The 26,546-nt window shown below is 57.9% G+C and overlaps 1 protein-coding gene across 13 annotated transcripts in view; it reads right to left on the minus strand.

Moving 5' to 3' along the window:
• Positions 1-26,546, minus strand: part of PTPRF (protein tyrosine phosphatase receptor type F) — a 427,118-nt gene that overhangs the window by 23,833 nt on the left and 376,739 nt on the right. For 9 of the 13 annotated variants that reach the window (XM_073357994.1, XM_073357992.1, XM_073357988.1 and 6 more), the window contains 5 exons: positions 24,083-24,237; positions 20,281-20,396; positions 17,210-17,242; positions 14,163-14,260; positions 759-882 (listed from right to left, as the gene is read on the minus strand). In XM_073357994.1, coding sequence (XP_073214095.1) covers positions 759-882; positions 14,163-14,260; positions 17,210-17,242; positions 20,281-20,396; positions 24,083-24,237 — 526 coding nt within the window. The remainder of the gene's footprint in view (positions 1-758; positions 883-14,162; positions 14,261-17,209; positions 17,243-20,280; positions 20,397-24,082; positions 24,238-26,546) is intronic. The other 4 variants (XM_073357995.1, XM_073357990.1, XM_073357989.1 and 1 more) reach the window with 1 other exon arrangement.

The following is a 26,546-nucleotide window of genomic DNA, read 5'->3' on the forward strand; positions in this document are numbered from 1 at the left end:
CGGGCACAGAGCCAGCATACCTGGCCAGCTGGGTGCGTGGCTGAAAGAGGCACATGGGTGCGCTGCCCGTTCTGGGAGGGGCCAGCCAGGGGAGCAGTCCAGCAGGCAGCACAAAGGGATGGCTCGCACTGAGGCTCCTGGGGGCGGGGGGGGAGGGCAGGGCAGGCCACAGGCTGCCTGCTCCACTCCCCCATAGGGGCAGGCACAGCCCCTTGGCGGCAGGTGTGGGCTCACTATGGGCAGAGCTCCTGTGGCCAGCATCCTTCTGTCTCCAGGGCTGACAAGCCAGCTCCTCTCACCCCCAACACAAAGTCCGGCCATGTGGCTTTGAGCTCATGCAGTAGGGGCTCTAGAGGTCCCAGGTATGATCCCGCCCGAAGATGACTGGGGTCTGCTGCCGTTACACCAAGGCTGGGAGAGCTGGGCCTGGGCGTGGCAGGAGGCAGCTGAAGCACCGCTGGGGAAGAGGCCAGCAGAATTCTGCTGTTGTTTCTTATCCTTCGGCCTGAAAGACACATTTGCAGGGTCTGGAGCCAAAGTGCACCTCTGGACTGTCTGCAGCCCCTGCCTGGCTACGAGACCCTCCTCAGGCAGCCTGGGGCGCAGCATGGACAAGCACCCCACTCCCCTGGCTGTTTGCCCTGCTACACTCAGGGAGTAACCTTGCTCCACTGCCTGTTACAATGATCCCCAACAGGTGGCTTTCCATGCCACTCCCTCAGACGGTGCTTGGAACCGGCCCCGAGCCCCACGCTTACCATCGACAGAGGTCAGGATGACACGTGAGTGGTCATAGGCGATCACGTTTGCATAGCGGTTTTTTGGTTTATTCACTTCCAGGTTGGAGTTCTCCCAGGTGAACTGCTGCCCTGGATCGATGGACTGCAGGAGAGAGGACAGGCTGTTACAGCACGCTGGGCTGTCTGGAGGAGACGCACCTTTCCTGGGAGTTGCGGGATTGCCATGCCACAGCCTGCCATCCAGCCACACCCGGCTGCGACTCTGCTCGGTCAGGGGCAGCAAGGCATTCTCTGGGCTGGTGCTCAGCCGATGCCAATCCCGACGCCTTGCCAGAAAATCAAACCTGCCCTGGAGCAATTTGACAGTCACTGAAACAGCTTCTCTGCTGCAGCGCATGCAGGCTGGCTAGTGTGATGGGGGGGGGCCTCCTCTTCTCAGCCAATGCTCCCTAGTCCAAGCTCCCCCCCCCAAGCAGAAACTCCTCTACCTCAATTACTGTAGCAGAGACTGGCTCCTGCTGGGCCGTGCACACACTTACTGACCCCAGAGGTTTTATCAGTCAGCAAACTGCAGGCCCTGGAAACCGAGCAACCTCTGGAGCCTTGTGCAGCCCAGGGGATTTGGATATTAAAGAACAAGAGCGAACAAGGCTCCTGCTGGGAGACATCATGAAACCAGATGGGTCACTAGCTGCTGCATCAGCGGCTTCCGCAGTAGGAGCATCTCTCCTTTCAGTTCATGGCGTGACAAGGAACCACAGACCTGGGGACAGGGCCATAAACATGTGTAGGGCCCAGATGCTAGGGACTGGCTAGGAATCAAATGTGCGACTCGTCTGCATCCCTGACAAAGGATTCCGCCCACGTACTCAACACTCTGCTGTGGGGCCAGCTGGGCCCGTGACACACCTGACATGGCTGACGGGACCCGCCCCACATACTGAACGCAGCCCGTCTGCTGTGGGGCTGAAACCTCCTGCCCTGCATAACCGCCACAGCCCCTCCGGGATCATTCCCCTGCGTCCCTGCCTTGGCTCATCCGAAATCCTGGGCCACCCTGCAATCAACACAGCCCATCCAGAACACACACACGCTGTGTACCTGACATGGCCCGTTCATCACAGGGCTGCCTGGCCACTGTATTCCCAAAATCATCATCCTCGTAGTCACATTTCTCACGTGCAGAAGAGAAGAAAATGTGAAGGCCTGTCCCAAACATGTCTCTCTGAGCTGGGAGGGACCCTCCTCATCAAAGCCTCCCTCATTCCCACACCTGGTCTGGGTGCGCACGCAAAAAGGCAGCTATAATCATGCCATGAAACGCTGGGAGCTGCATTACCAGCCTTGTCAGCGCCTTCTCAAAACCACACGCTAGCTCAACCACAAGATATGGGCTGGCTGCAGGACCCACTATGGCCTGTGTGATGCATGAGGCAGGCCAGATGAACGTAATGGTCCTTCACCACTATGAAAGCCCCGAAGGGCGTCAGGCTAGAGACCAGCAGTTTCTGTTGATCACCCAGGGAAACACAAAGTGCAAACACCAGCCCATGTGATTACTCCCTGTACCGCCCCCTCTGGTGTTCGCTGCAGCTGCCCTTGGATCAATAGCACGGTTAAGGGCACCATGTGCCTGCTCTGATATCGGTACCTAAGTAAAGGATAGCCCGTATCTCATGTGGGGTATTGGCATCCTGAAGAGGGGCTGTCACCAGGCCCTTCCGCAGCTCTCCGAATGAACACGATCCTGCGCCGGGCCTGCCTTTGGCACAGCACACATCACTCCCACGCAGGGGCCCTGGCGGCAGCGCGCTCCCCCCGCAGGGCCTGGCAGGGAGACGTGGCATCACAGTGGAGCTAATAGGGGTTTGGGCAACACAGAATGTAAAAAGATGTTTCTGACAGAAACCCTGTAATCTTCTACCATCAGAGTAATAAGCAGCCCCAGCGGCGGCAAGCAGGGGCGCTGTGGCTGGGGGAGCAGAGGACACCAGCACCTGACTCCTAGCTGAACGTTTAGCCGCGTATTCCACTGGGTGTCCACACATCTCTGTGCTAACACTGGCCACTGGCTTGTTCCACAGCTCCCGACTGGGGCTGCTCGTGTCTCACATCATCTGATTTCACGTTGCACAATGGAGAATTTCATCACATTTCCTTTTGAAATGTTCTTCGCCCTCTGCTGTGGGCATGCGGGTCGAGGCTGTTCGCTGCGGGTCGAGGCTGCTCGCTGCAGCTCAGGTCTGGCAATCTGAGAGCCAAGCCAGGCTCCGAAGCCCCGAGAGCCAAACTGAAGGCCATGTTACGGAAAGGGCCCCATAGGGCAGAGGACGAGGAGATGCAGGGCAGGAGAGGGCCTGGGGCGGGGCAAGGCAGGGGGTGAGACAGGGCATGTACTGTTGTGATAGTTGGGACTACAGATTTACCCTAATTACAAGTTTAACGCTAAGAAGTGAACAAAAATTCATAGAAGGGTCATGATAACCAGCAAAAGCAAACGTTGATGGGAAAAGATGGGAAAGGGAGACAACGGCTGAATTAGACTAAACAAAACAGCCTCCTGACAGAACTCAAGCACTGTGTTAAGATCATGCTGCGTAGCAAGACCAGCATGAAAGGAGAATCAGTGAACCAAAATTGGTGCATCAGAAACTAGGCCTAATTGGTGGAAAAAATACAGACAGGATGAGCCGGTGCACCCACCCTGTCTTCTGTGGTCCTTCGTGAAAGGGACTTTGGGGGAGAAAAACTGGCTACTAGAATGAGGTTCACCATCACAGCTGTCACCCCACCATCTGCTGGGACCCTGGGCCTCCTTCACCCTAATCCTGAGTGATGTCCTGGCCAGCCCAGGCCAGAAAGAAGGAGCCAGACGATACAGTCACCTCCACTGGCTCCAGCCACATCCCCAATACTACCTGGGACTGTGTCACCTCCCCTCTCCCACATGTGCCTTTTCCGGGTTCCTTCTGTCGAACATGAGTCTGGCTTAGCTGGCCAAGGCTGTGTATTGTGCACCATGGCTATGAGCCTGCAGCCAGCCAGAGGCAGCTAGAAGCAGTGCCCTGAACAGCCCAGAGCCGGTACGAGTCTGCCAGGTCTCGGAGTGGCTGGGCCTGTGTTTCTCCAGCTTGGGGTGGGGGTGGGGGGGCGTGCAAGTGAGGGACACCCCAGGGACAGACGCTGCAGCCTCTCTCTCTGCTGCTCTTTTCTCTCCCCTCTTGGGTGTGTTCGCCTGGTTCTGTCGGCGAGGAAACGGGATCCAACTTCCGCCGCAGCAGCAGCTCCAGCCCGTGTCTTTGCTCCAAAGGCCCGTGACTCCCGCAGAGACTGTCCAGCCGTCTCTAAAACCTCTCTCCAGCTAAACTGCCAGGGACCAAGGGACGCCGTTACAAGGCCAGCCTCACTTAGCACTGTCCCAGGGTGAGGATGCCCAGCAGGGTGGGGCAGGGCGGGGTGAAGATGCCGGGCGGAGGGGAGGGCCCAGCAGGAGGGGGGCAGGACGGGGCGAGGATGCCGGGCGGAGGGGAGGGCCCAGCAGGAGGGGGGCAGGGCGGGGCGAGGATGCCGGGCGGAGGGGCCAGCAGGGTGGGGCAGCACACCCCTCACAGGACTGTGGCCCATCCTCCAGGTGAAGAAGCCCCTCATCCATCGGGGCTGACACAGGCACTGGCCAGGTGTAGTCCAGCTACGGCCTGCTCTGCAGGGCCCGGAGGGGGGCGGGCTGTCCCCTCCCTGCCTGACCCCAGGCGCCAGCTGTCCTGGAGGGCGCTTCCAGATCAGCTGGTCTGTTCTGGCTCTGCAGGGTCCCAGCCGAGCTTGCTGCTGAGGGCTGATCGCTAGCCCAAGCCACGAGCCCCGCTGTAGGAAGGGAGGGGCGTGTGCAGGATGCAGAGAGAGCAGACCAGCGTTCCAGTCCGCGGGGAAAGGAGTACGGGTGCCACAGGGCCTGCACAGGCCAGCTGGGAGTTTACAGCCCTAGGTCGCCAGCCTCCTGGCTAGAGGCTAGAGCCGTGCTACTTGAAGTGGTGGTCCGTGGACCGGTGCCGGTCCGCGAGCCATCGGCTGCCAGTCTGCGCGCACACTGGAAAATAAAATGGCCGGTCCCCCACATCAGATAGCTTGAGAAGCGCTGGGCTAAGGGATTCACGGGCAGCTCAGCTGCCACGAGGACGGTGTGGGAGAAGGAAGGAGGGAGGCCAGGCAGATGGTAAATAGATCTCACTGTCAGTAAGGGGGCCTGATCTCAGCACTGACCCTGCCCCCCTGCCCCCTGGGTCAGCCAACCAATGTTACATACACATCATTAGCAGAAAGTCAGCCAGCGTTTCTAGCCATGAGGGCGACCAGCCACTGGAACAAACTCCCTCCCGACAGCTTCAGATCCAGACTGGCAGCCTTTGGCCAACGGCAAGTCACCTGGATCAGGGGTCACTGGGTAACGTTTAATGACCCGTGTCTACAGGTCAGACTGGGTGATCTGGTCCCTTCGGGCCTGGCACTCTACGGGCTATGAATGCCTGGGCACTGCCTTTACCACACAGCCAAGAGGGCTGGCGCCGGCCCCTGCCATGTGGGCAGCAGGGTGGGAGAACTGCAGGACAGACAGGCCCAGGCCTGGTCTGATGGCACCACAGGAGGGCCCTGTTCAGCCTTGGTGTCTCCCCACGCGTGTCCCCAGATTGATCCCTTGCTCAGCACAAGCAGCACCTCAGCGTCCAGACTGGTCCCACTGGCAGCTGCTAGCCACCGAGCCGTACAGCTAGCCGTGGAAGGGGCACTAGCCAGCGAATCCTGGTGTGCAACCGTGTTACAGCTTCACCGCAGCTAACTGAATGTCTTCATCTTGGGGCAGTCCAGCAGACACACAGATCTCCCGGCTCCCTGTGCTCACACCAACACAGCTCTGTCCTTCCCCTCCAGCAGCTGGGCCAGGCCTTCCCGTGCTCATGGCAGAGGAGACAGCATTCCCTGTCCTGAACTTTAGCCTCCCTCCTGGCTCTGCACAGCCACTTTTGCCTTGCAGAGCTGGTAACTGTCTGGGCAGGCGAGGCCGGCCACGCAGGTGCCCCGACGGCAGAGCACAGAGCTGGCAACGCAGGGCTTTCCACCAGGGAGAAGCATCCCAAACCTTCACCCCTCCCAGCGCAGGAGAGTGCTTGCCCCACAGCAGGGGCTGGGGGTCACAAACCTGCACCCCTCCCAGCCGCAGGAGAGCGCTTGCCTCATGGCAGGGGCTGGGGGTCACAAACTTGCACCCCTCCCAGCGCAGGAGAGCGCTTGCCTCATGGCAGGGGCTGGGGGTCACAAACCTGCACCCCTCCCAGCACAGGAGAGTGCTTGCCCCACGGCAGGGGCAGGGCCCCACAAACCTGCATCCCTCCCAGCCCCGGGCGAGCATGCACCCCACAGCAGGGGTTGCGGGTCACAGGCTCCTGCTGGAGTTGTGCTCTCAGGAAGGAAGATGATCCAGGGCTGCCGGGCTCCACGGTGGGATGGGAGCAGTTCGCAGGCCGAGTCTGAATGCAGCGAGGGGAAGGATCATTTCTCCAGGTGGACTTGGCTGCAAAGCGCCCTAGTTGTGAAGAACGGCTATGAGGCACTGCCATTAGGGTAATTGTTTTGCTGTGTAGCGAGAATGTGCAAAAACAGTCTAATCACCAGCAGCCCCTCGGAGGACGAACAGGTGAGAAGGCAGGAGTAATGGAGCACCTGGGTGCGAAGAGGCTCTAATTAAATACTCCTGCAAATGAGTGACTCATTTAGAAGTAAAATGATTTAATTTGAGCTCTGGTGATGAATTAATGTGCACCTGGCCCCCCTGGAAGGCAAGCAAAGGAGTAAACAAATGGGCGGCTGCTGGGAACACAGCTGAAGCCCATTCCGCAGAGCTCTGGGCTGGCCAGCCCCACCCGGGAGGGGCCACACAGGTCCAGTATGCGGTAGCAATACGGCTTCATTCCTGCCTGGCGGCCTGCTCCTAGTCCTGGGGAGGGGACCCCCCCTCTTCACGCAGCAGCTTAATGAAGCCAGTGGGTCCCCACCACCGTACAAACTCCACAACGCATCTCTTCCCTCTGCTCCTTCACCAACTAAAGCCGAGTAGTGTCAAGCGATGGGAGGGTCCAAAACTTAACGACTCCAGGAAAAGCTTGAAACTGTCCCAGGTTTTTAAACTACCAGTGAACGAGCCTCTAGTCGCTCCCAGCCCGAAGTAAGCAGCAGCACATCAGACAAGCTCCTCGTTATGAGCATATGGGTTATTACAGCCTCAGGACTCGGCACATGGGAAGGAGCGCGGGAGCCTGCAGAGATAATGTGCAGACACAGAGGCTGTTCCAGGCAGCAGAAGCTCCAGTGGGAAACGCGTCTTCCTCAGCAGATCCAAAAGCACTTCACAAACGTGGCTAATGCGCCCAAGTTTTCTTTACAGTGGGGGGAACTGGAAAGCCGGGAGCAGAACATCCTGCTGCAGGTCCCTGAAGGAATCAATGGCAGGTGCCTGGACCACAGTCTACACGTCTTAGCCAGGGAGATCAGTCGCTGCCTGTCCCCTCTGCTCATACAGGAGTTGAGGAGCTGAGCCCATTCCCCTGAGGGCTGTAGGAGCAATGATCACAAAGCTCCTTAGCAGATGATTACAGTCCTCCCTGCTCATCAGCAGCCACGTACAAAATCAGGGGAAAGCAGAGCTGCCCTGACGAGAACCTGAGTGCTGCACGGCACCTGGGCGCGCACACAAGAACCAGCAGAGTCACCTACCAGCTTTTTAAGCCTTGCAGGTTCATACCAGAGAAGCCACTTGGGAGCTTGCTTTGTTAGAAACAGGCCTGGCCCCAGGGATCTCATGGACCTGCCCAGCCCTGCCACCAGCCATCAGCACTTCCAAGCCTCCTGTGACAGCAGCCAGATTAGCGCAGCCATTGACCGCCGTCAATCTACACGATGTCTTAAATGGGGAGATAACGTGCTCCTGAATCAATCGCTGGCAAAGCTTTCACCTTATTAGTCACATTCCTGGAATGTACGCACTGAATGCCTGCCAGCAACTGCACATTAGTACAAGCAAATTAAACCCAGGACAAGGTTTACCCTGCACTGCTCTGGGACCCAAGGGTCACAGCTCATTACTTACCCTGCTGGGGCAGCCCCTAGCCATACTGCCAGAGAAGTGATGCGGAGTGAGGCCTGGGGCCCAGGTGCAAACAAGCGGCCAGAGGGACCCTGCAGGCTGCCTGTACCGGGATTAGAAATCAGGGTGCAGAGCCTGTCATGCTGAAGGTCTCCCCCAACCCTACTTCTCCCTCTAGCTCCTGGTGCCAGCCCTCCCCTTTCCCGCACGGGGGAGGCGGGGGGGGCAGGACCCCGCAGTTCACAGGACAGCGTGTTAACACTCCTGTTGAGGTGGGAATTAGAAGGAGCCAGGGGGTCTGGGGCCCAATGACACAGCTCCCAGGCCTCAGCACTCTTCCCGGCACTCCGCGGCACAGCTGTTGGATAACATTTCACAGGGCAGGGCCGGCCTGAGAGCCAGGATTCCTGGGCCTGGTCCCAGCTCTGCTACTGTCCTGCTGGGTGACCGGGGATGGGCCTGGCACCTCCTCAAGGCGGACGAATGCTGGAGAAGCTGGCTGCTCGGCTGGAAATGGCAGGAAGGAGATTTACTGAAGGAGATTTACTTCGGGGGGCACGAGATGCTGACCCCTCCACTCACCCCTAGAGCTCAGCTGGGGAGAACATGCCCAGTCTCCTCCCCTCTAGCAGCCCTCGTGCACTGCTGTCAGCCCGACTCCGGAGGTGGCCATGGCTGCTATGACTCCAGTGTGTCCCCGCGGCAGCGCTTGCTGTCCCTCCCGCGAGCACAGGGCTGGCACCTCCGGGGAACTGCGCGTCTCTTGCCTGGGCAGTCGCGCCTTCCAGGAGAAGAGGTGGTTGAGTAGAGGCCCTACAGACGGAGCTGCCTGGACATACTAACAGAGCCAACCTACCAGCGTAGAGCCGACTGGCCGGGGAGACTCGAGAGCATCCCCAGTGGGACACTCTAGAGCCCTGGGCACCTAACACTACCCCTGCCCGCAAGAAGCCTCCTGCCAGCACGGGCTACAGAAACACCCTCAACAGCCCCAAGGGCTGCAAGTGTCAGGGGACAGCCACAGCAGAAACCATCGCTCCCTTGCACTAGGCCACGAAGGGCGCGTCATGTACAGACCCACTCACTTTCCAAGGCTCTTTGCTCTCAGTAACTGGCCCTTCCGCCCTATTCCTGCAGCTCTCCTGCTCCTCAGCCCCAGTTCTCCAGCACAGGCAGAGACACACGGACAGTGGGGACCGGGCCAGGGGCGGGACCGGGCGAGTGCCGGGCTCCCTAGCCAGAGGGGCAGGGCCGGACCGGGCCAGCGCCGGGCTCCCTAGCCAGAGGGGCAGGGCGGGGCGGGACTGGGCCAACGTCGGGCTCCCAAGCTAGAGGGGTTGGGTGGGGCGGGACCTGACTAAGGCTGTTCTCTAGAACAGGGAAGGTGGCCTCTGCCTGCTCTCCTGTCACCTTGGTACATGGCGCAGCCGCGGTGCCAGGCCCCTGCCCGTCTTAAGATCTCCGTGTGACACAGCCCAGAACTGGGGAGAACAAAAGGCCCGAGTGGCTCTGTCTGGGCAGGCCTCGTGCCTGTCAGTGAGGGGGGCAGCAATGCCCAACTCCCCGGTGTCTGAGCAGTGTGTGCCACACGGCACCACGCGACACAATGATCCCCATCGGGGCTGGAGCCGACCCTGAGTAACACACCGATGGGCGCCTCATGGCTGCAGTGCAGACAGGTGTCCAACAGGGGGAGCTCTAACACAGCCTCAGCACAAACCCTCCAGCCTGAGATAAATAATTAACCGGCTGAGCCTCCCTTGCCCTTGTTTAATTCCATTAACCCCAGGCCGTAAATCACTCGGACTCTCACTGGACGCTGCCAATGACAGGCTGGGGAGAGCTGCTGCCAGACCCTGAGTGCTCTGCTTGCCCACCCCGCAGGCTGCTCGGGCTCCAGCTCTGCATTAACCCTGCCTGCTCCGGTTCCAGGGTGAACCCGTCTGGCTCCGACCTGGCTGCAGCCTCCGGGAGGGAGCTCCTCCCCCGCGCCCAGGGCAGGTGCTGGGGTTCCCGGATTTGTCCTGGAGCCCCGTGCCCAGGCCCCGAGCACACCCAGGTTACTGCCCCCTCCAACACAGCTCACTCCGGGCAGTTCTGCCCAGGGGCTGACGGGCTGTGAAAGATCTGCTCTGCGTCTGGGCTGCCTGTTGTGCCTGGAATACGCTCCCTTTACGAGAGCCCCGCACGCCACACAGAGATGTGAGGCTGTTGGCTTTCTATGGGAAAACACAAACTATGGCTCTTCCTAAAACAGACAGTAGAAGGGCCTCCGGTTCACCCCGCTGCACTGCTCCCCAGGCCGGGCCAGTGGCACTGGCCTGCATCCAGCCCTGGGCGCAGAGATTAAGCGCTTGAGTCTGCTCTCTCACTGAGCTGAGTCCCCAGGAAAAGGGGCGGCTGGCGGAGCTGGAAGAAGTCGGGACAGTGGGCACTGGAGGCCAGTGCTTACGACTGCAGAGAGCAGCAGTTGCTGCCTTGTGCACATGCTCATCCAGGCTGCAGCACACTGCCCCAGCGCTCCCTGTACTATTTCCACATCCACTGGGCAGTTCCCTTCCGAGCGCCCCAGGACGTCCAGCCCGGAGCGCCAGGCTCCCTGGCTAATTCCACTCCTAGATCCCGGCCTGGGAGTGTGTGACCATCAGCCAAACCCGGTACTGGGATGAGACCAACCCCATTTTCACTAGTGACCCTAGGCACCTGGTGCACACCTACTTCAGCCCACCCTAGCGTCGTTGCCTTATGAGCGTGCTGCGGTCAGTCATTCCACCCGAATCTGGAGTCCAATGTGGCGGAGTCCAATGTGGCGGAGTCCATGGGAAGGCATTACACGCAACAATCGGCTATTTAATAGCTATTCAGCATGGAAAAAGAAAAGGAGGACTTGTGGCACCTTAGAGACTAACAAATTTATTTGAGCATGAGCTTTCGTGAGCTACAGCTCACTTCACTGGATGCTCACGAAAGCTCATGCTCAAATAAATTTGTTAGTCTCTGAGGTGCCACAAGTACTCCTGTTCTTTTTGCGGATACAGACTAACACGGCTGCTCCTCTGAAACCTGTCAGCGTGGAAACTACAACTGGTGCTTTCAACCAGCCATGATATTCTACAAAGGGAGAACAAGAAGAGAGCAGCACAGGGAAATGGTTAAGGGAATGTACTTAATGCTAATTTTCTGAACCAGTTCAAGAGCTTGCTATTGTGTGGCAGGCTCGGAATGGCAAAGACAACTCTCACAGGCAGCTACCCAGAGCACTCACAGGCCTCTCCTGGGATACAGAAAAGATAGAATCAGGTTACAGCAGATCCGAGAGTTTTGCTTTAAATTTCAATTGGATTCATACAAAAGAATGAGGCAGGCAGGTTGGAGCGTGCACAGGGTCGCCGTGCTCACGGCACACAGACGCACAAAATGGGGGGTATGGCATTTCAGCGCACACTCACTGCACTGCAAGCTAGCGGCATTAACAAGGCCTCTCCCTGGATCAGGAGAGCTGTGCGTGGAGTGGCAGCTACTCGGCCGATATGCCCAGTCTCCTCAGAGTCCTCCATCACACAACCCTCTCCAGCGGGCTGCCACTTGTCCCTCACCTTGCTCGCTTCCTTTCCAGGATGTATCATTGTATCTTGTGGGGAAGCGTCCTGATCCCATTGCATAAGTCCATGGAGATAGGCTCCAGCAGGGGGAGGCCCCAGGCAGAGGCAGATAACAATTCCAACAGCAGCGATCACACATGCACAGGACTCGTTCCCAATCTAGCCCCACTTAAAACTGGGGGGGGCGGGATAATTTATGAGTTATGCCTCACACAGCTGAAGTGGCTCCTCTAGGGATGTATGCAAGCCGAGGAAAACATTTCGACTGCCGCTGCGGCTCTAATGGCTGCATGGGAACTTCTCCCCAAATGAGAACTTTTCAGACTGATCGGCCAGTCTGGCCAATGGCTCCAGTGGGAGCAGGGCTGGAGCATGCCAGGGACAGACGCAGCAATTCGAGTGCTCATTAACCTCCCGACACCCGGCTTGGCAGGCTCCTCAGGAAACAGGGGAGAGGTGGCAGGGAAGCCCAACCACGAGTGATAACGGTTTGGGTTCTCAGAGTAACAGCCGTGTTAGTCTGTATTGGCAAAAAGAAAAGGAGTACTTGTGGCACCTTAGAGACTAACCAATTTATCTGAGCATAAGCTTTCGTGAGCTACAGCTCACTGGAGCAGCAGCAGCGGTCTGGGTTGTGGTGCAGGAAGGACTGCAGGAATTAAACAGTGGGGAGAAGGTTGCAGGTCGGGACCAAGGGGTATCCGCAGAGTGGGGGTTGGGGGGCCCAGGGCGAGACCTAAGAGCATCTGCAGAGCAGTGGATGGGGGCCCAGGGCAGGACCGAGGGGTATCCACAGAGCAGGGAGGGTGGGGGGCCCAGGGAGGGTATCAGCAGAGTGGGGGGTGGGGCAGGGCGGGACCAAAGCGAATCAGAAGAGTGGGGGGGACCGAGGGGGGTAACAGCACAGTGGGGGGCCAGAGCGGTATCCACAGAGTGGAGGGATGGGGGCAGTGGTGAGCTGGAGCCGGTTCGCACCGGTTCGCTAGAATCGCTTGTTAAATTTAGAAGTCCTTTTGTGGGACAACCAGTTCTAACAGGGCTTCTAAATTTAACAACCGGCCTAAAGTGGCGCCTTAGGCGCCGACTCTGTGGGGGCTCCGGGACTGGAGCACCCATGAGGAAAATTTGATGGGTGCAGAGCACCCACCGGCAGCTCCCTGCCCTGCCCCGCCCCCGACCCCAGCTCACCTCCGCTCCGCCTCCACCCTGAATGCACCGCCCTGCTCTGCTTCTCCGCCCCCTGCCCCGCCCCCCCAGCTTCCCGCAAACCAGCTGTTTGCGCGGGAAGCTGGGGAGGCCTGAGAAGCAGGGGGCGGCTTCGCACTCAGGCCCAGGGAGGTGGAGGCAGAGCGGAGGGGAGCTGGGGGGCGCGAGGAGGGCCACCCGCGCCGCAGCAGGTAACCCGGGCGGGGACTGGGGGAAGCCTGCTTCTCAGCTCTCCCCGGCTTCCCGCGTGAACAGCTGATTCCTGGGAAGCCGGGGGAGGGGGCGGAGAAGAAGAGCGCTGGGTGGGTGGGAGAAGCAGAGCGGGGCAGCACGTTCAGGGGAGGAGGCGGAGCGGAGGTGAGCTGGGGCCGGGTGCCAAGCTGCCGTTGGGGGCTCTGCACCCACCAAATTTTCCCTGTGGGTGCTCCAGCCTAAGGCGCCACTTTTGATGTGATCAGTGGGGGGAGCAGCTGCTCCCCCTGCTCCCCCCCAGCTACGCTCCCCCGCCCCTAGGAGCCGGACAGACCTGCCGGATGCTTCCTGGGAGCTGCCCCAGGTAAGCACCACCGGGACTCCGCACATCGCCCCCCAGCAGGTCCCTCTGCCTCTTAGGGGCGGGGTGGGCACCCACTATGGCAGCCCACGAGACCCTCCTGCCCGGTTCTGGGGGCAGTCAGGGGACAGGGGAGGGGGGTGGACGGGGCGGGGGGACGGGCGTCAAGGAATGCAGGGGGTTGGATGGGACAGGAGTCCCTGGGGGGGCGGGGGGGGCTACGACCCCCTCGTGGGGTGAGGAGGGAACCGGTTGTTAAGGTTTTGGCAGCTCATCACTGGGTGGGGGGGCATGGAGACTTAGGGAGGGACCAAGGGGTATCAGCAGAGCAGGGTGTTTAGTGTCGTGACAGATGTGGGACACCGGGTGCTGCAGATCAGGCCTGGGCACTTCGGGATAGCTACGCCGTGTGACAAGGGAAGCAGCCGTGGAGCTGAGGTGTGTGTGTGTGTGGGGGAACCTAGTCTGGAAAGGGGGTGCACAGGGAAGCTGTGAGCGTGGAGGGAGTCGGAGGTTTGGCCTGACGTACCTCGGCAGAGCTGCAGGGCGCAGCTTGCAGAGCGAGTGCCCAGGATAGGCCTGGATCAAAGAGAACAAACAAGCTCAGCGCAAGCCCAGTGCCGGGCGAGGTGCTGAGAGCCAGGAACCGCTCTGCTCTCACACTCCCTGTGTACGTAACTGGGCTGAGCCGGATTACGCTCCTGGCACCACCAGGGCCAGCAAGCGCTCTGCTGCCCAAGGCCACCTCCCCAGGGTAGGGCCCCATCATTACAGCCCAATCACCCATGGGAGCAGCATGGAGAGCCGCCAAGCTCAATGCTGCCTCCTCTGGGGGATGCTGCACACGGACCGGGCCCCCCCGCTGCGCATGGCTCTCGGGTCGGTCTCCCAGGAACACATGCACGCCTGTCTCCCTCTCTGCAGCTCACCTCGTACTCCTGGGAGAACCTCAGCCCGTCGTTGGCCTTCAGCCTGTCGATGTTGTCAGCGAGATCCGTCACCGGGATTGGCGGGTGGTCTCGCATACCTGGCAGGCCGAAGAGAGGGGGAGGGCAGAGTTACTGCTCTGCGCCAGGCAGGAGCGCGCGACGGCAGCACACTGGAGGCGGGCAGTGACTATGGGACGCGCTGGGCAGGATGGATGGCCCGCGGCATGCTGCGCGGGGGACAGAACAGACGGGATGTGCAGGATGGTCATGGCCAGGTGAGCATGCTCAGACGTGGGCACAGGGCCTGGCCGTGCAGAGGGGAAGCCCCGCTCCGCTCACAGGCCGAGGAGGGTGGTAATGCTCTGCCGGGGCTCCCGCACAGGCTGAGGTTGAACACACTGATTCTCAAGAGCGCTAGGTTCCCCTGGGGGAGGGGTGGTCTCAGGACTTACCCCTAACGATTACAGGGTCCCCAGAAGGGCTACTGAGCCCCTGCCTTGGCTAGTCTTCGTGGCAGCCGAAGGGGCACGCACACCAGTTGCTATTTACCCACCGATGCTCCCAGGGGCCCGAGCGGGGCAGCACGATTCCCGGCCCCAGGCCTGCCCCCTCACATCTCAAACCAGCAGCTGTGAGGGAGAGCTCTGGGTTTACCACAGGCACCTCCTCTGCAGAGCTGGGTGCCAGGCCTGGGCCCTTACGGACCTCAGGGCTCCCACTCACTGGCCTGACTGCCTCCACCGCGCTGCGGCTGTGCCAGGCAGGCTGGCAGGAGCTGGAGGCCCTGTAGGGAGCTGGCCTGCGTCTCTCAAGTCCCCATGGCCAGTGTGTTTGAGCATTGATGGCACATGGCCCTGCTGGGAGGTCCGGCTGGCTGGCGCCTGTCCCTGGTGAGGAGCGCAGAGCCCCAGGAGGGATGGGCTGTATCACACGGGACAGGACAGAGATCAGAGGAGGGAGCCTTATTACAGCATTTGGGGTTTACAGCCCAGGCCCCCAAGGACCCTTTGCTCTGATCCTGAACTGACAAACTGGCAGGAACGTGGCTGGAAAACAGCTCATCCAAGTTCTCAAGGCTTGTGGCACCGCAGGCTGCTCTGTGGGTTTCCCAGAAACCCCACGTGGTTAACGATGATTAATGGGCGATGCTGTTGGTACACAAGCAGGGAGGCAGGCTGGAGCCCAGCCAGGAGCCTTCCAACAGAGCTCGGCAGCCTGGCTGGCAGTGACGGGCTACTACAGCAATCCAGCAGGAGCATCCATCCAGCAGTGACAAGCCACCAGGTGACAACGCGCAAGCGTCACTGCACGTTGCAACGCAGCCACTGGGGAAATCGCCAACTCTCCCAGCCACGAGGGCCTGTCACCACCGTCTAAAGGGAATTGCACAGTGCTCGGAGTCCGCCCCACACGTGCGCCCTCCCTCCACCGAGTGCCGCGAGCACCACCCCCGCCATGGCATAGAGCACTGCCCGACAACCGACCTGGGGCAAGGTGGGGTCCCTCTGCCGTGGCATTAGGGTCATCTCACCAGTGACTCGCTGTTGGTCTCCACACTGAGGCCACTGCCCCACCCGGCAGAGGGCACAGATCAGTGCTCCGTAGCCCCGAGCCGTCCATGCGCTGCGCCAGGGCACCAGGGAGCAGCTGTGCGAGTAATGGGCATGTAGGAGAGCTGGCAGGGAGGGGGACACAGGCTGGAAGATGTGTGCTGTGTGTCAATCCAGTGCAGTACCTGCCTCAGCATGGCAGAGCCATGGGACCACAGCTCACACCACAGCTGCAGCTGCACCCTGCCGTGTGGGATTCCCCGTTAGCTGGTCAGGGCCATGCTGCAGCAGGCTGGGAGCACTTGAGCTCCAGGAGCAGCCCTGGGGGAGGGGCGCAACACCTTCCCCAGCACAGTGGCTCCCGAACAGCACCCACATATGCCAGGGGGAGGGGTCTGGAGAGCTCTGCTCTGCACAGCTCCTTGACTTCAACATGCGTTTCCAGGGAGGCCTCTGTAGCAGGCAGAGTGGAGATCAGAGAAGTGCTGAGAACGCTCCGGCAGGCCCTTGGTGGGGGAGGCCAGAGATCCCCACTAATCCCGACAGGACTGCAGGCTGCAAAGCCCTTAATACTGGCCAGGGGGTGCCATTCCCAGCTCTTGTTCACGTACTTGGCTCCCCAGCACCAGTGAGACAGACCTTTACAGTTATTTGGGGGTGAACTCAGTCTGAGGCTCACGAGAGACAGAGACTCCTAGCTACTCACACAGCTCTGCTCCTACACTGCTCTGCTCTTGCTTCTTGGCCAGGACCTGTGGTCTGGGCCAGCTGTGTGGTGATTTGAAGGCTGAGGGCTGTGTACGCACCCAAGTTATTCTGGATTAATGCAGGGTGTGGATTTAAAGTGGAGCAACTATTCCGGAATAACTCCATGTGTAGACAAGCCCTGACAAGAGTCCCTCAGCATGCAGAGAACCTGTCCCCTCTGCTGTATTTCACTGGTGGCCAGAGCTGGTCCATCCAAGGCGAAAGGAGAGTGTGTTCAACCCCTGGGCCACGGAAGGCCCTTCAATTTGTCCTTTTAGGGGGTTTAATTGGCTGCCTCTAAGGAAATGTCTGTTGTCCTGCCCACACCTGAGACGGAACTTCACAGCTGCAGAGTGCCCCATGCCCAGCTGTGCCCAGCGATCTGCCAAGGGACACAGCAGATTGGGCTGCATGAGCTGGACTGGAATGCAGCTCTGAAGAGAAACAGTTGTTTGCTAATCAGCTGGGATTATTTTAGTGAGATCCTCAAGGCCAAAAGCCTTGTAGCCCCCAGACTGCTTTTGTGCTGTGCTGAACTGCTGGAGTGTGACGCAAATAGCACCAGAACCTGGCCTGTGTGGGAGGTTTTGGCCCATTAATCATGTTAGAAAGTGAAATTACTGCCACTCTAATCTGCTGTGAGTGAGGGTGACCTTCAATGACATCATAACAAAAATTACAGAGATGAGAGAAAGGGGAAGAGAAAGAAAAGCAAAGTGTCAAGATAAATACAGGAGGGTGAAAACTAACTTGAGATATTCGGGCAACTGGGGACACTGGAACCTGCAAAGAAAAAAAACGGGGCAAGAACAGAAATCCCATTAGCCGTCAGACAATCATCGCAGAGGTTCAGAGAGGGAAAGGCAAAGAGATGAGGATGCAAAGGAAAGAGCAGAGTTTGCTGCATAAAAGCAAGGACAAGCTGGAGGCTCCCTCCTGCACTAATCCAAGCCACACGGGCGCACTGCCTGGCTGGGGAGCTGTGATAACCTAGCAGTGGAAGAGTCAGATTTTAACCCCAACCAGCACACTTTACTGCCGCTGGGGTACAAATTAATGTGCTGCTCTGAGTATGTGAAATGAACACACATCCCACCCTGACCCTCCATCATCCGGCTGCAAACCCTACGACTGCCCATGCCTCCGGGGGAGGCAGGCGTGAGGTTAAGGAGCGGACGTGCACTGGGGAGGGGGATAGAATCACATTCTTCCTGGTGGACAGAGAACATGGCACCGCCCAACCTAGCTTCCGCTGCAGGGTCAGGCCTTTGGAATTCCAGCTGGCCACTGTCCTCTCCGGCAGCTGGGCTCAGCCAGAGGCCTCACTGCAACACATTCTACCGCTTAGCAGAGACACAGTCTGGCCAAATGGCACATTAGTACAAAGAGGCTGACAATTCGTGAAATAACCTGGGTCTAGAGCAAGAACCATTAAAGCAATAAGGCTTAAAATTTAATAATGGCAGGTGGATTAATTATGCATTAAACAAGGTTTTCCCAGCCTCTATGGTCTCCAGCAGGGACTATCAGCCACCAGCCCGTGCAGGTCTGATTCCAACATGTCTCGTTCGTATCATGCCCATACAGCGCTGGGGATGCATCTCGGATGGCGGACAGCAAAGGTGCCGTTTGTGCCCCCTGGGCTCAGAGCCCGTCAACGCCCCTTCATTCATCAGCACAGTCCCCTCATTTCTAGCCATGAGACTCCCCTTCCCACCAGCCGAGACTCAGCAGAAGCATTAGAGGGACAGGAAGTGAGAGAGAAACTTTGCTTGGGGGGGAAGCGCCAGATCGCCGGACGTGGGCTCAGCAGCCAAGGAAACAGAGCCATCTCTGGGGAACTGGGCTTTCCTTCCCTCACGCCTACCATCTGTGCTCCATTTGTCCTGATGCATGGGGAATGGGAGGCAGGGGGAGGCCTGCACCCCTCTGCCCACCAAATGTGTTTCTTGTGCAGATCTGTGTAGGGTCTTGCCCCTTTGTGCAGCATGTGACAGAAGCACATCTGACATCCTTTGCCCAAGGGTAGGGCCTATGAATGCATCCAGGGCCCCTGCGGGGACAGGATCCTACACAAAATCCCAGCCAGCCCCAGTGCTCCAAATAATTGCAAGGAACCATGGCTGCTTCTCGCTGGGGAGTGCGGCCGGTGCATGGAAACCAGATTTGGAAAGCACGTGCCCGGCACACAAGCAGTCTGAGCAAACCCCCAGGTAATGTCACCCTAAGGCCCTGCTGCTGCACCTCACCCGTCCCCAGCTCCAGCCTCAGCCCTGCACTCTGTGCGCTGGCAAAGCCCTGATTGTGAGCTCTCAGCTCCTCCTTTAGCTGACTGCTCCTCCCTCTCCCAAGACAGTAACAAACAATCTTCTCCAAAGTTGCTGCGTAATATTTGCTTCATTTCATACCCTGATGAGACCCTCAGCCCACTATTTATGGCAGAGTTGTCACCGCATCCTTCCCCTCCATGTGGAACACGAGCCTGGCATGAGTACTGTCTAGCAGCTACACAAGCCTGAACCTCCTGCAGCCCCCCAGCCCTGGCCCTGTCCAACCTCCCCTCTCGGCAGAGGAAGGGGAGAGCTGGGAAGTGGGGCTGACTCTAAGAGCTGCGAGCCAGCGGTAAGAAGAAAGCTCTCGCTCACCCTCCCTGCCCAGACCTAGCAGGCTTCCCTCAGGACACACTCCCTTCAAAAGCTTAGACAAAAGCTTGTAGCCAGAGAAGCAGCAGGAAGAAAGGGAAAGTAGGTTCCATTCTAGGAAAAGTCACAGGCTGGAAGGCAGCAGGAACCGGGGCGTGCCCTCATTTACTGCTAACTGCCCCCACCACTGAGACAACCCAGTGGCCCTTCTGCTGCATCGAGGACTTGGGCTATTCTGAAAGGGGCTCAGTTAGCTTGGGCGTGCCGATCTCTGATCACGCTAATGACAGACCTGGTGCTTTCAGAGCCTTCAGAGACACATGGGCTACAAAGCAGCAGCATGAGACGTCTCTGCACTGGAAAGTACAGTTGCCTCCAGTGGCTGATACACTGTCTGCGGATGCCAGGCACCACAGGACAGTGCAGGCATGACTGGTGATGCTCCACAGCAAACAACTGCACGCAAAACTCCCTGGGTGTGACCGAACCCTCGTCCTCTGGGCTGCCAGCACTGCCCCCAGCAGCATCCTCTCTGTGCTGGGGAGGAGCTGTGCTCACAGCTCCCTCGCTTCTCCACACAGGAGCAGAGCAGGAGTAACCTCCTCTGGAGCCATCTATCAGATCTCAGTGTGGGAAGGGGCCTGCCCTGCCCAGACACAGCTGCTGTCTGACAGCACAGCCTCTTCGGCAGGCCAGCATCCTCCCTCGTTTTGCTTGTTAGCAAGGCTGAGACTCCTCGGACATGGTCAGCGCCAGCACAAACCAACATCCCTCGGGCAGGTCAGAATGGAAAATCCTCAGAGCCTCCCTGAGCCCTGAAGTCTCCCTGCCAGAGCCTCAGCACAGATACTGCAGCGATTCCCCTGATCAGCCACCGTGCAGCCGCGTCCTGCAGTGTACAAGCCTCGCTAACCAGCAGGGAGTGGGAGGGCCTGGCACACACCAGGCTTCTGCCTCCTGGCCCCTCCAGGCCCTGTGCTGCCGGGGGAGCAGCATGTCAACGCACGGAGCAGAGATGTGGGAGCTCTGCACAAAGACCACTGGCCTTACCGCTATGGCTGGGAAGGGGCAGAACATTTCAGAGAGTGCCGGGAGCGAAATCCCCTCGGCCCAGTGTCTGGAGGTGGGAGGGAGCTCTGGGACACCCCAGCGAGGGCAAGCACTGCAGCAGCACCCTACCTGGGGTCTGGTAATTGAGGCGTCTCATCTCGACAGGGTCAGAGGAGTGAGCCAGCAGGGAGTCCTTGAGGCCGATGGAGTGCTCGTCCTTTGATGAGGGGGAGTTGGCTCTTTTCCTAGGGAAGGAAAACACACAATTGAGGGGCACAGTGAGGAAGTGCAAGTCCGATAGAGCAGCATGGCGACCATGCGCACAGCTGGTGCTCAGGCAGCTGCCTGCCAGCAAGGCAGACACGGGGGGCTGAATGTACTGATGGGTGCCTCTGACCATGAGCTCGGCTGCTGCACTCCGGGGCAGGGAGCGCCACTCCCTGAGCAGCTAAATCAGCTGTGTGTGTGTGTGTGGGGGGGGAACGGGGCGAGGGCTGCGCACAAGAGTGGCAGTCAGGACTCCTGGGCTCTCTCCAGTTCTGGGAGGGACTGGCAGGAAGTGTTCAGAGCAGGGGGCCAGGAGGAGTCAGGACTCCTGCATCTGAGACCCAGCTGGGCCACCACCTCTCTGTGGGACCGTGTCACTGGCCTAAGGTTCTCCACCTACAGGGCGCGGATGAGCACTCTGACTTCACACTGCAGGATGACAGGGGCTTACCCAGCAAGTGTGTGGGAAGCCCTTAGGAGATGCCATATTCCGCACAATGTATTTATCAGAAGCAAAGAAGAGGAAGCAAAACCCCATTACCTCTTACTCTCCCTAGGAACTATTTCCTGAAGCGGAAGGATATTGTCAATTTTTTTCCCAAGTATTAAAAGAAATGAAATGTCAAGAACCATAGTGTAATGGCATAAAGACTCTTCAGGGTATGTTTTATTGGGCCATTAATACATGTCTGGAATGGCTGAAGGCACCCAAGGCGTGTATTAACGGGACAATAAAACACACTGTTGTCTCTTAATGCTGTATTTATGTCACCACCTCGGGCACTGATCTTGGTGTAATTCACTAGCTATGGAAGGACAGACCAGATTGGTAATTGGATGGGAGACCTTTAAGGCAAACTTGGCACTGCAAGAAGTGCTATGGATGTTTCAGATGGCACCGCTCTTCCCCTTGGGTTACAACTAAAGGGAATGCCCCCGTGCGGTGCTAGGGGCACTGTGCTGTGTGGAGCGGGGACATTTCTCTGGGTCAGCGCTGACCCAAATGCCTCAGCGTAGAACTAGAGGGTGCTGCTGGGATACTGGAGGCTTTGTCTTTTGGACAAAACATAAACCCAGGGGGCTGCCCAATGGTGAATATCAAAGACCCCACAGCTTTCTGTAGGAGACGAGCATATTGTCACCAATATCCCAGGCCAATTTTACCTTGTGTCCCCATCTAAATTCACCAGCTTTCCTCCCCTTTCTAATCTGTTCTGAGGAGTTGCTGGGCATTTTTAACAGCTGCCATGTTCCGTCCAGAAGTAGCTGCATCTCGGCCTGGTGGCTGGCCAGAGTCTCACATACCTGGCAGGAAAGGTGCTGTTCCAGGGCAGGGTATTACTGCATACACACTGACACAGAGCTGTGCACACGGGTTTCTGCATTAGTGCCGGCTGTGGGGAGCGGCAAGACGTCGTTCATTGTTTGCTGATTCTAGGCAACAGAACTTTCCTTCCCTCGGGGCACCCAACCATGACTGAAGTTCAGTCTGCAGCCACAACGTGTGGATATTGGGACTACAAGACATTGGGGGCGATCGGCAGGGGAGGAGCAGCATGTGATCCTCACACCATGTGGAGTCATCCAAGCATCTACCAAGTCCTCTGACTCTTTGAGAGCCAGACAGGAGAGTTCCCGGACTCAACAGCATCAATGGAAAGAGAGGGAGAAGTGCACACGAAAGCAGTGTCTCTCCTGCTCTCAGACACCATGGTGAGACACGGCATATGCTATCGTACTTTGGTCCCCAAGTCCTTGGACAATGTGACTTGGGTCTCTGTGGGGAAGGAGGCAAAAGAGGTGTTTGATATTAGTCAGTTTCAAAAGCCCACACAGGGCTTCTGTGAAACCAACAAATCCAGGCTGTCCAGACTTTCATGCAATGTACCAATAGTTGGATTCAATCCATTTGCATTTGAAATTTAGAACTCCAGGGAGAAAACCCCTCAGAAAAGAAGCTAGAGAGCGAAGCCTTAGGAGAAACCAGCCGGACTCAGCACCCGGAGGAGAGCTGGGAGGCACTGTGTGCTGGGTGCTGCTGTCTCACAATGCCAAGTGAAGAGCACAATGAAACCGAGTAATTTAATTTCTGAAGAGTCCATCTCACAATAGGGTCTGGGGAGCACAAATAAAACAAAACAAAACTAAGCCAAGCTGGGCCCAGCACCCAAAGGGACCTACAGACAGATAGAGGGAAACCCAGATGAGGGAATATCTGCCCTGGGCTTCCACAAAACATTCCTTGCGTGGCTCAGAAACCACTTGTGTGTGTCAACTTCCTTAAAAGAACCCTTCCTGGCAACAGGTGAATTGCCACACAGGGCCATCTGGGCGTGGGCTAATGCGTCAAGGCAGGGGTTGAATTATGGAGCCCAGCTCAGATGACACTTTCCCAAGCAGCACAAGTCCCTTGTCAAAGCAATGGCCACAAGCTGGCATCGCACCTGTGGTAAGGTCAGGGTAAACTTTACCAGCTGCAGGAGACACCATGTTACAGACACCTAAGTTCTCAGTTGAAAGACCAGCTATTCTGGGAGTGCAAAGAAACCCCTATAATCACCTACAATCTACTCTGAAACATTTCTAGATTTGTAACCCATTTGCAAAAGACTCTGGCACAAATCTTGTGACCTGTGATTGTCGGCCACGTGAATCGCTAAAGGCTGAGGGGTAGGATGTGGCCACTGCCTTTAACCCTTGGCTTTCACCATGCCTGCACACAGGGAAGCAGGGACACACTAGACAGTAGGTTCTTAAAGGGGGAAGTAGATTTTAAACTTTAATCGAAGACGGAAGAGAAAACAGATTCCTACCTTTCTTGTTTACTAGATCCAGAGAAAAGCAGAAACAGAAGAAAGGAGGTGATCACTGACTGCACATGCACAGAGCTCCATTTAATCAGAGAACAAAGCCAGCTCCCTTCCCCCAGCACAAAATACACATAGAAAGAGAGAATCCAGGAGGTGAGCTGATAGACTCTAACCGATTACAATTGAGTGGGCTATAGAAACTCATGTAAATGAACCAACAGCTCATCACAGAGACTTACAATACAGGGTCACACTACAGAGCTTACGGCCCAGGTATGGGGACTAACCCAGGGAGCTTGGAGGGCTGGTCCTTCAGCAGGGAGCCTGCAGCGCCAGTGGGGCACTCAGCTAGAGCTGTGAGGGGCATCAGGAGGAGCAGCAGCATTTCTGTCTGGGTTTAGCCCCGAGTGTCCTTGGCCTGCAGAGGAGCGGAGTGAAGCAGGCAGGCTCCTCAGGAGGGGCACCTGAGAGGGGCCAATCAGGCGCCCACATCTTCAACTTCACCAGGACACTCCGGCTCTGGAAACCAACCTGGGGCAGCTAACCCGAGTGTAGGGGGGACTCCTCCTGGCATGCCACCAAGGACAGATAGCTTCCCCTTCCCCCGGGGCCCTGGACCTCCAGCCTCCCTCTTCTTTCTGTACCTGGGGATTCACATTCATGCCCCCAGCCAGCCGTCTACTGCCTTTACAAACCAGCCCTATATGCTGCTTCGCACGTCCTCCACCATGCCCGTAGGCCCTGAACTGGGAGGGGCAGCGTCAGATGGGGATGGGGAATGTGGGTCTGACAGAGGGAGGGAGGGAGGTCCCTAGGTGCTGACATGCTGTGTGGGGAGCAGGCCTGGCTCTCACCTTTTGAAGAGCAGGATAGCAATGACGATGATGATGATTAATATAACGGCCAGCACCGGTCCCATCACCCACAGCATCTCGGGCTCGTCCTGCTGCTTTGCTGAAGACACTTCCATCACGATCTCATCCGAGTAGGGGCTGGCTGCGTACCTCTTCTGCAGAGCACGGTGCGGGGGGGAGGAATGCAAACATCCGTTAGGCTGAAGGAAACAACCACCTTCCATCCTATTGTATGGCCCCCTGCCTCTGCCCAGTGTGGGGGGGCCTGGCTCCCACACCCAGGGCTCCCCGTGCGCCCGGGCATCGTGCCAGCAAGCCAGGACACAGCACACATGGATATCCGCCTTGTCCCCCTCCTGCTCCTGGGAAATGGCACAATCCAACTTAGAGCAATTCTCCAGCCAGCCAGCCAAGCTCCCTAGGTGCCGAAATGGAACAGCCCAGCTAAGAGCAACTCCCCACACTAGCAGCCGTGTTAGTCTGTAGCTGCAAAAAGAACAGGAGGACTTGTGGCACCTTAGAGACTCACTTCATCGGATGCATGCAGTGGAAAGATGTATATACACAGAGAACATGAAACAATGGGTGTTACCATACACGCTGTAACCAGAGTGATCAGGTAAGGTGACAGATTTCAGAGTAACAGCCGTGTTAGTCTGTATTCGCAAAAAGAAAAGGAGGACTTGTGGCACCTTAGAGACTAACCAATTTATTTGAGCATGAGCTTTCGTGAGCTAGCAGGAGAGAAAAAAAACCTTTTAGCAAATTACAGGCTTTGAAATCCCAGGCACCGGCTGGCTGATGAGCGCTAAGTGGTTTATAACACCTATTATGCCAATATAAACACATCTCCCCAGTTTGGGGCTCTAGTAGGAGAACCCCTGCCAGACCAGACACTTCTCTTGAGGGAACAAAAGGACAAGAGACGTCTCTGTGTGTCAGCTCTGTGAGCAGAAATCTTGGCGCAGGGATCTCTTGCTAGCAGGGTCCTTCCAAAGACCTAGGTGTGGTGGCCCCGTGACCTCCGGCCTCCAAGAGGCTGCTTCTTAGAGCGAGTACAGCAGGGCAGGATTAACAGACCCAACGCACAGCTGCAGGCTTGTTATGCTGCCGTTGCTAAGGCTTATGTCGCCATGGCATCGCTTCACAGCTCAGCCTTACTGGGTCAGAGGGGTTAAATACTGCAAAAAGCAATCCCTTCCGCCTGGAGAGAAAGCTGGAGCTGCTCAGAGTAGCACCTGCTGCCCTACGCTCAGGAACTAGAAACTGTCCAGCCTTGCCACAGACAGAAAGTTCTGGTGACAGAAAAGGTGCCCATGGATCTACACATTGCTTGCTTTATGGTCAAGTTCAGACACACACTACACCTGGGTGCAGGTGCAAAGGGGCGGGTGGGAAAAGCAAGCGAGCCTCACATAAATGCACACCTTGATCTCCTCTCCTGGGCATCCCGGGTACAAACAGGAGTAGCATACGGACAGGCCTGCTATCTACGACCCCATTCCGGCGTTGGACCTGTGCATTGCATCTAGTCAGATTTATCAGCAGCCTGCAGTGGCCCTGGCAGCAGGTTCTGCTGGGGCAATGTGCCCTTGCACACCCCACATAGGCTTCTGCAGACTTCAGGCTCTTCTCCTTTCCTGGCCAATGTCTGCGTGTGGCCATTAGGGGCACTAGGGAGATAGCTCAGGGCCCCAGGTGTCTGGTGCTCTCCCGGACCCTGACACAGGGGTGAGGAGGGGAACGAGCTAACTCCATATCTGTCTCTGCCAGAGGAGGCTGGGGAGGGGAGTGGGCAGCGGGAGGTAGGGGCTCATTGCTGAGGAAGGCGCACAGGTCCCACAGAAGACAGGGCTAAACGCCACTATCACCTGGAGCCTCCTTCCCAGCTCCAGCCAGCAGCGCTTCAGAGTGTTTGACCTGCTGGGCTTGCAAGGGGGCCTGAGACTCCAGCGTCCCCTGGCCTCCCCCCAAAGCAAGGAAGGAGCCCCAGCGAGGATGAGATTTCCAAGGGCACCCACTAGTGCCTGGCCCTTTCCAGATGGAGCAGGTGCCCCCGATGAGCCGTGCTCCCAGCGCCTGGCTGGTGACGAACCATGCTCGCCCAGACTCTTGGGACACAGCATGCAATGCAGGAGTGGTGTGGGGACAAGCAGCCCTGTGACTGGACAGACTGCCTTGTGCTTTGCGGGTGAATGGGCCCCATGTACCAGGGTGATGCAGTACAGAGTCCTGGGGCAGTAAAGCTACTAGCCGGCTGCCTTGCAGGTCTACATTATGCTTGGAATCCATCCCCATCCCCGCCGAGGTGGAAGCTGGCAGCGACCTCCCAGGGCTGCGCCTCCCAGCGCACAGGCCTCAGTTAGCTACCCGAGTGGGGTGTTTCTCGTAGGGCACGGTGCCTGGCTGGTGTGATCTGAGACCTCTGCATTGTGAGCCGGGACTCTTCCCCTCCTCCCTGGGT

This window comes from Lepidochelys kempii, chromosome 8, assembly GCF_965140265.1.
Source record: "Lepidochelys kempii isolate rLepKem1 chromosome 8, rLepKem1.hap2, whole genome shotgun sequence".
NCBI classification, from domain to species: domain Eukaryota; kingdom Metazoa; phylum Chordata; order Testudines; family Cheloniidae; genus Lepidochelys; species Lepidochelys kempii.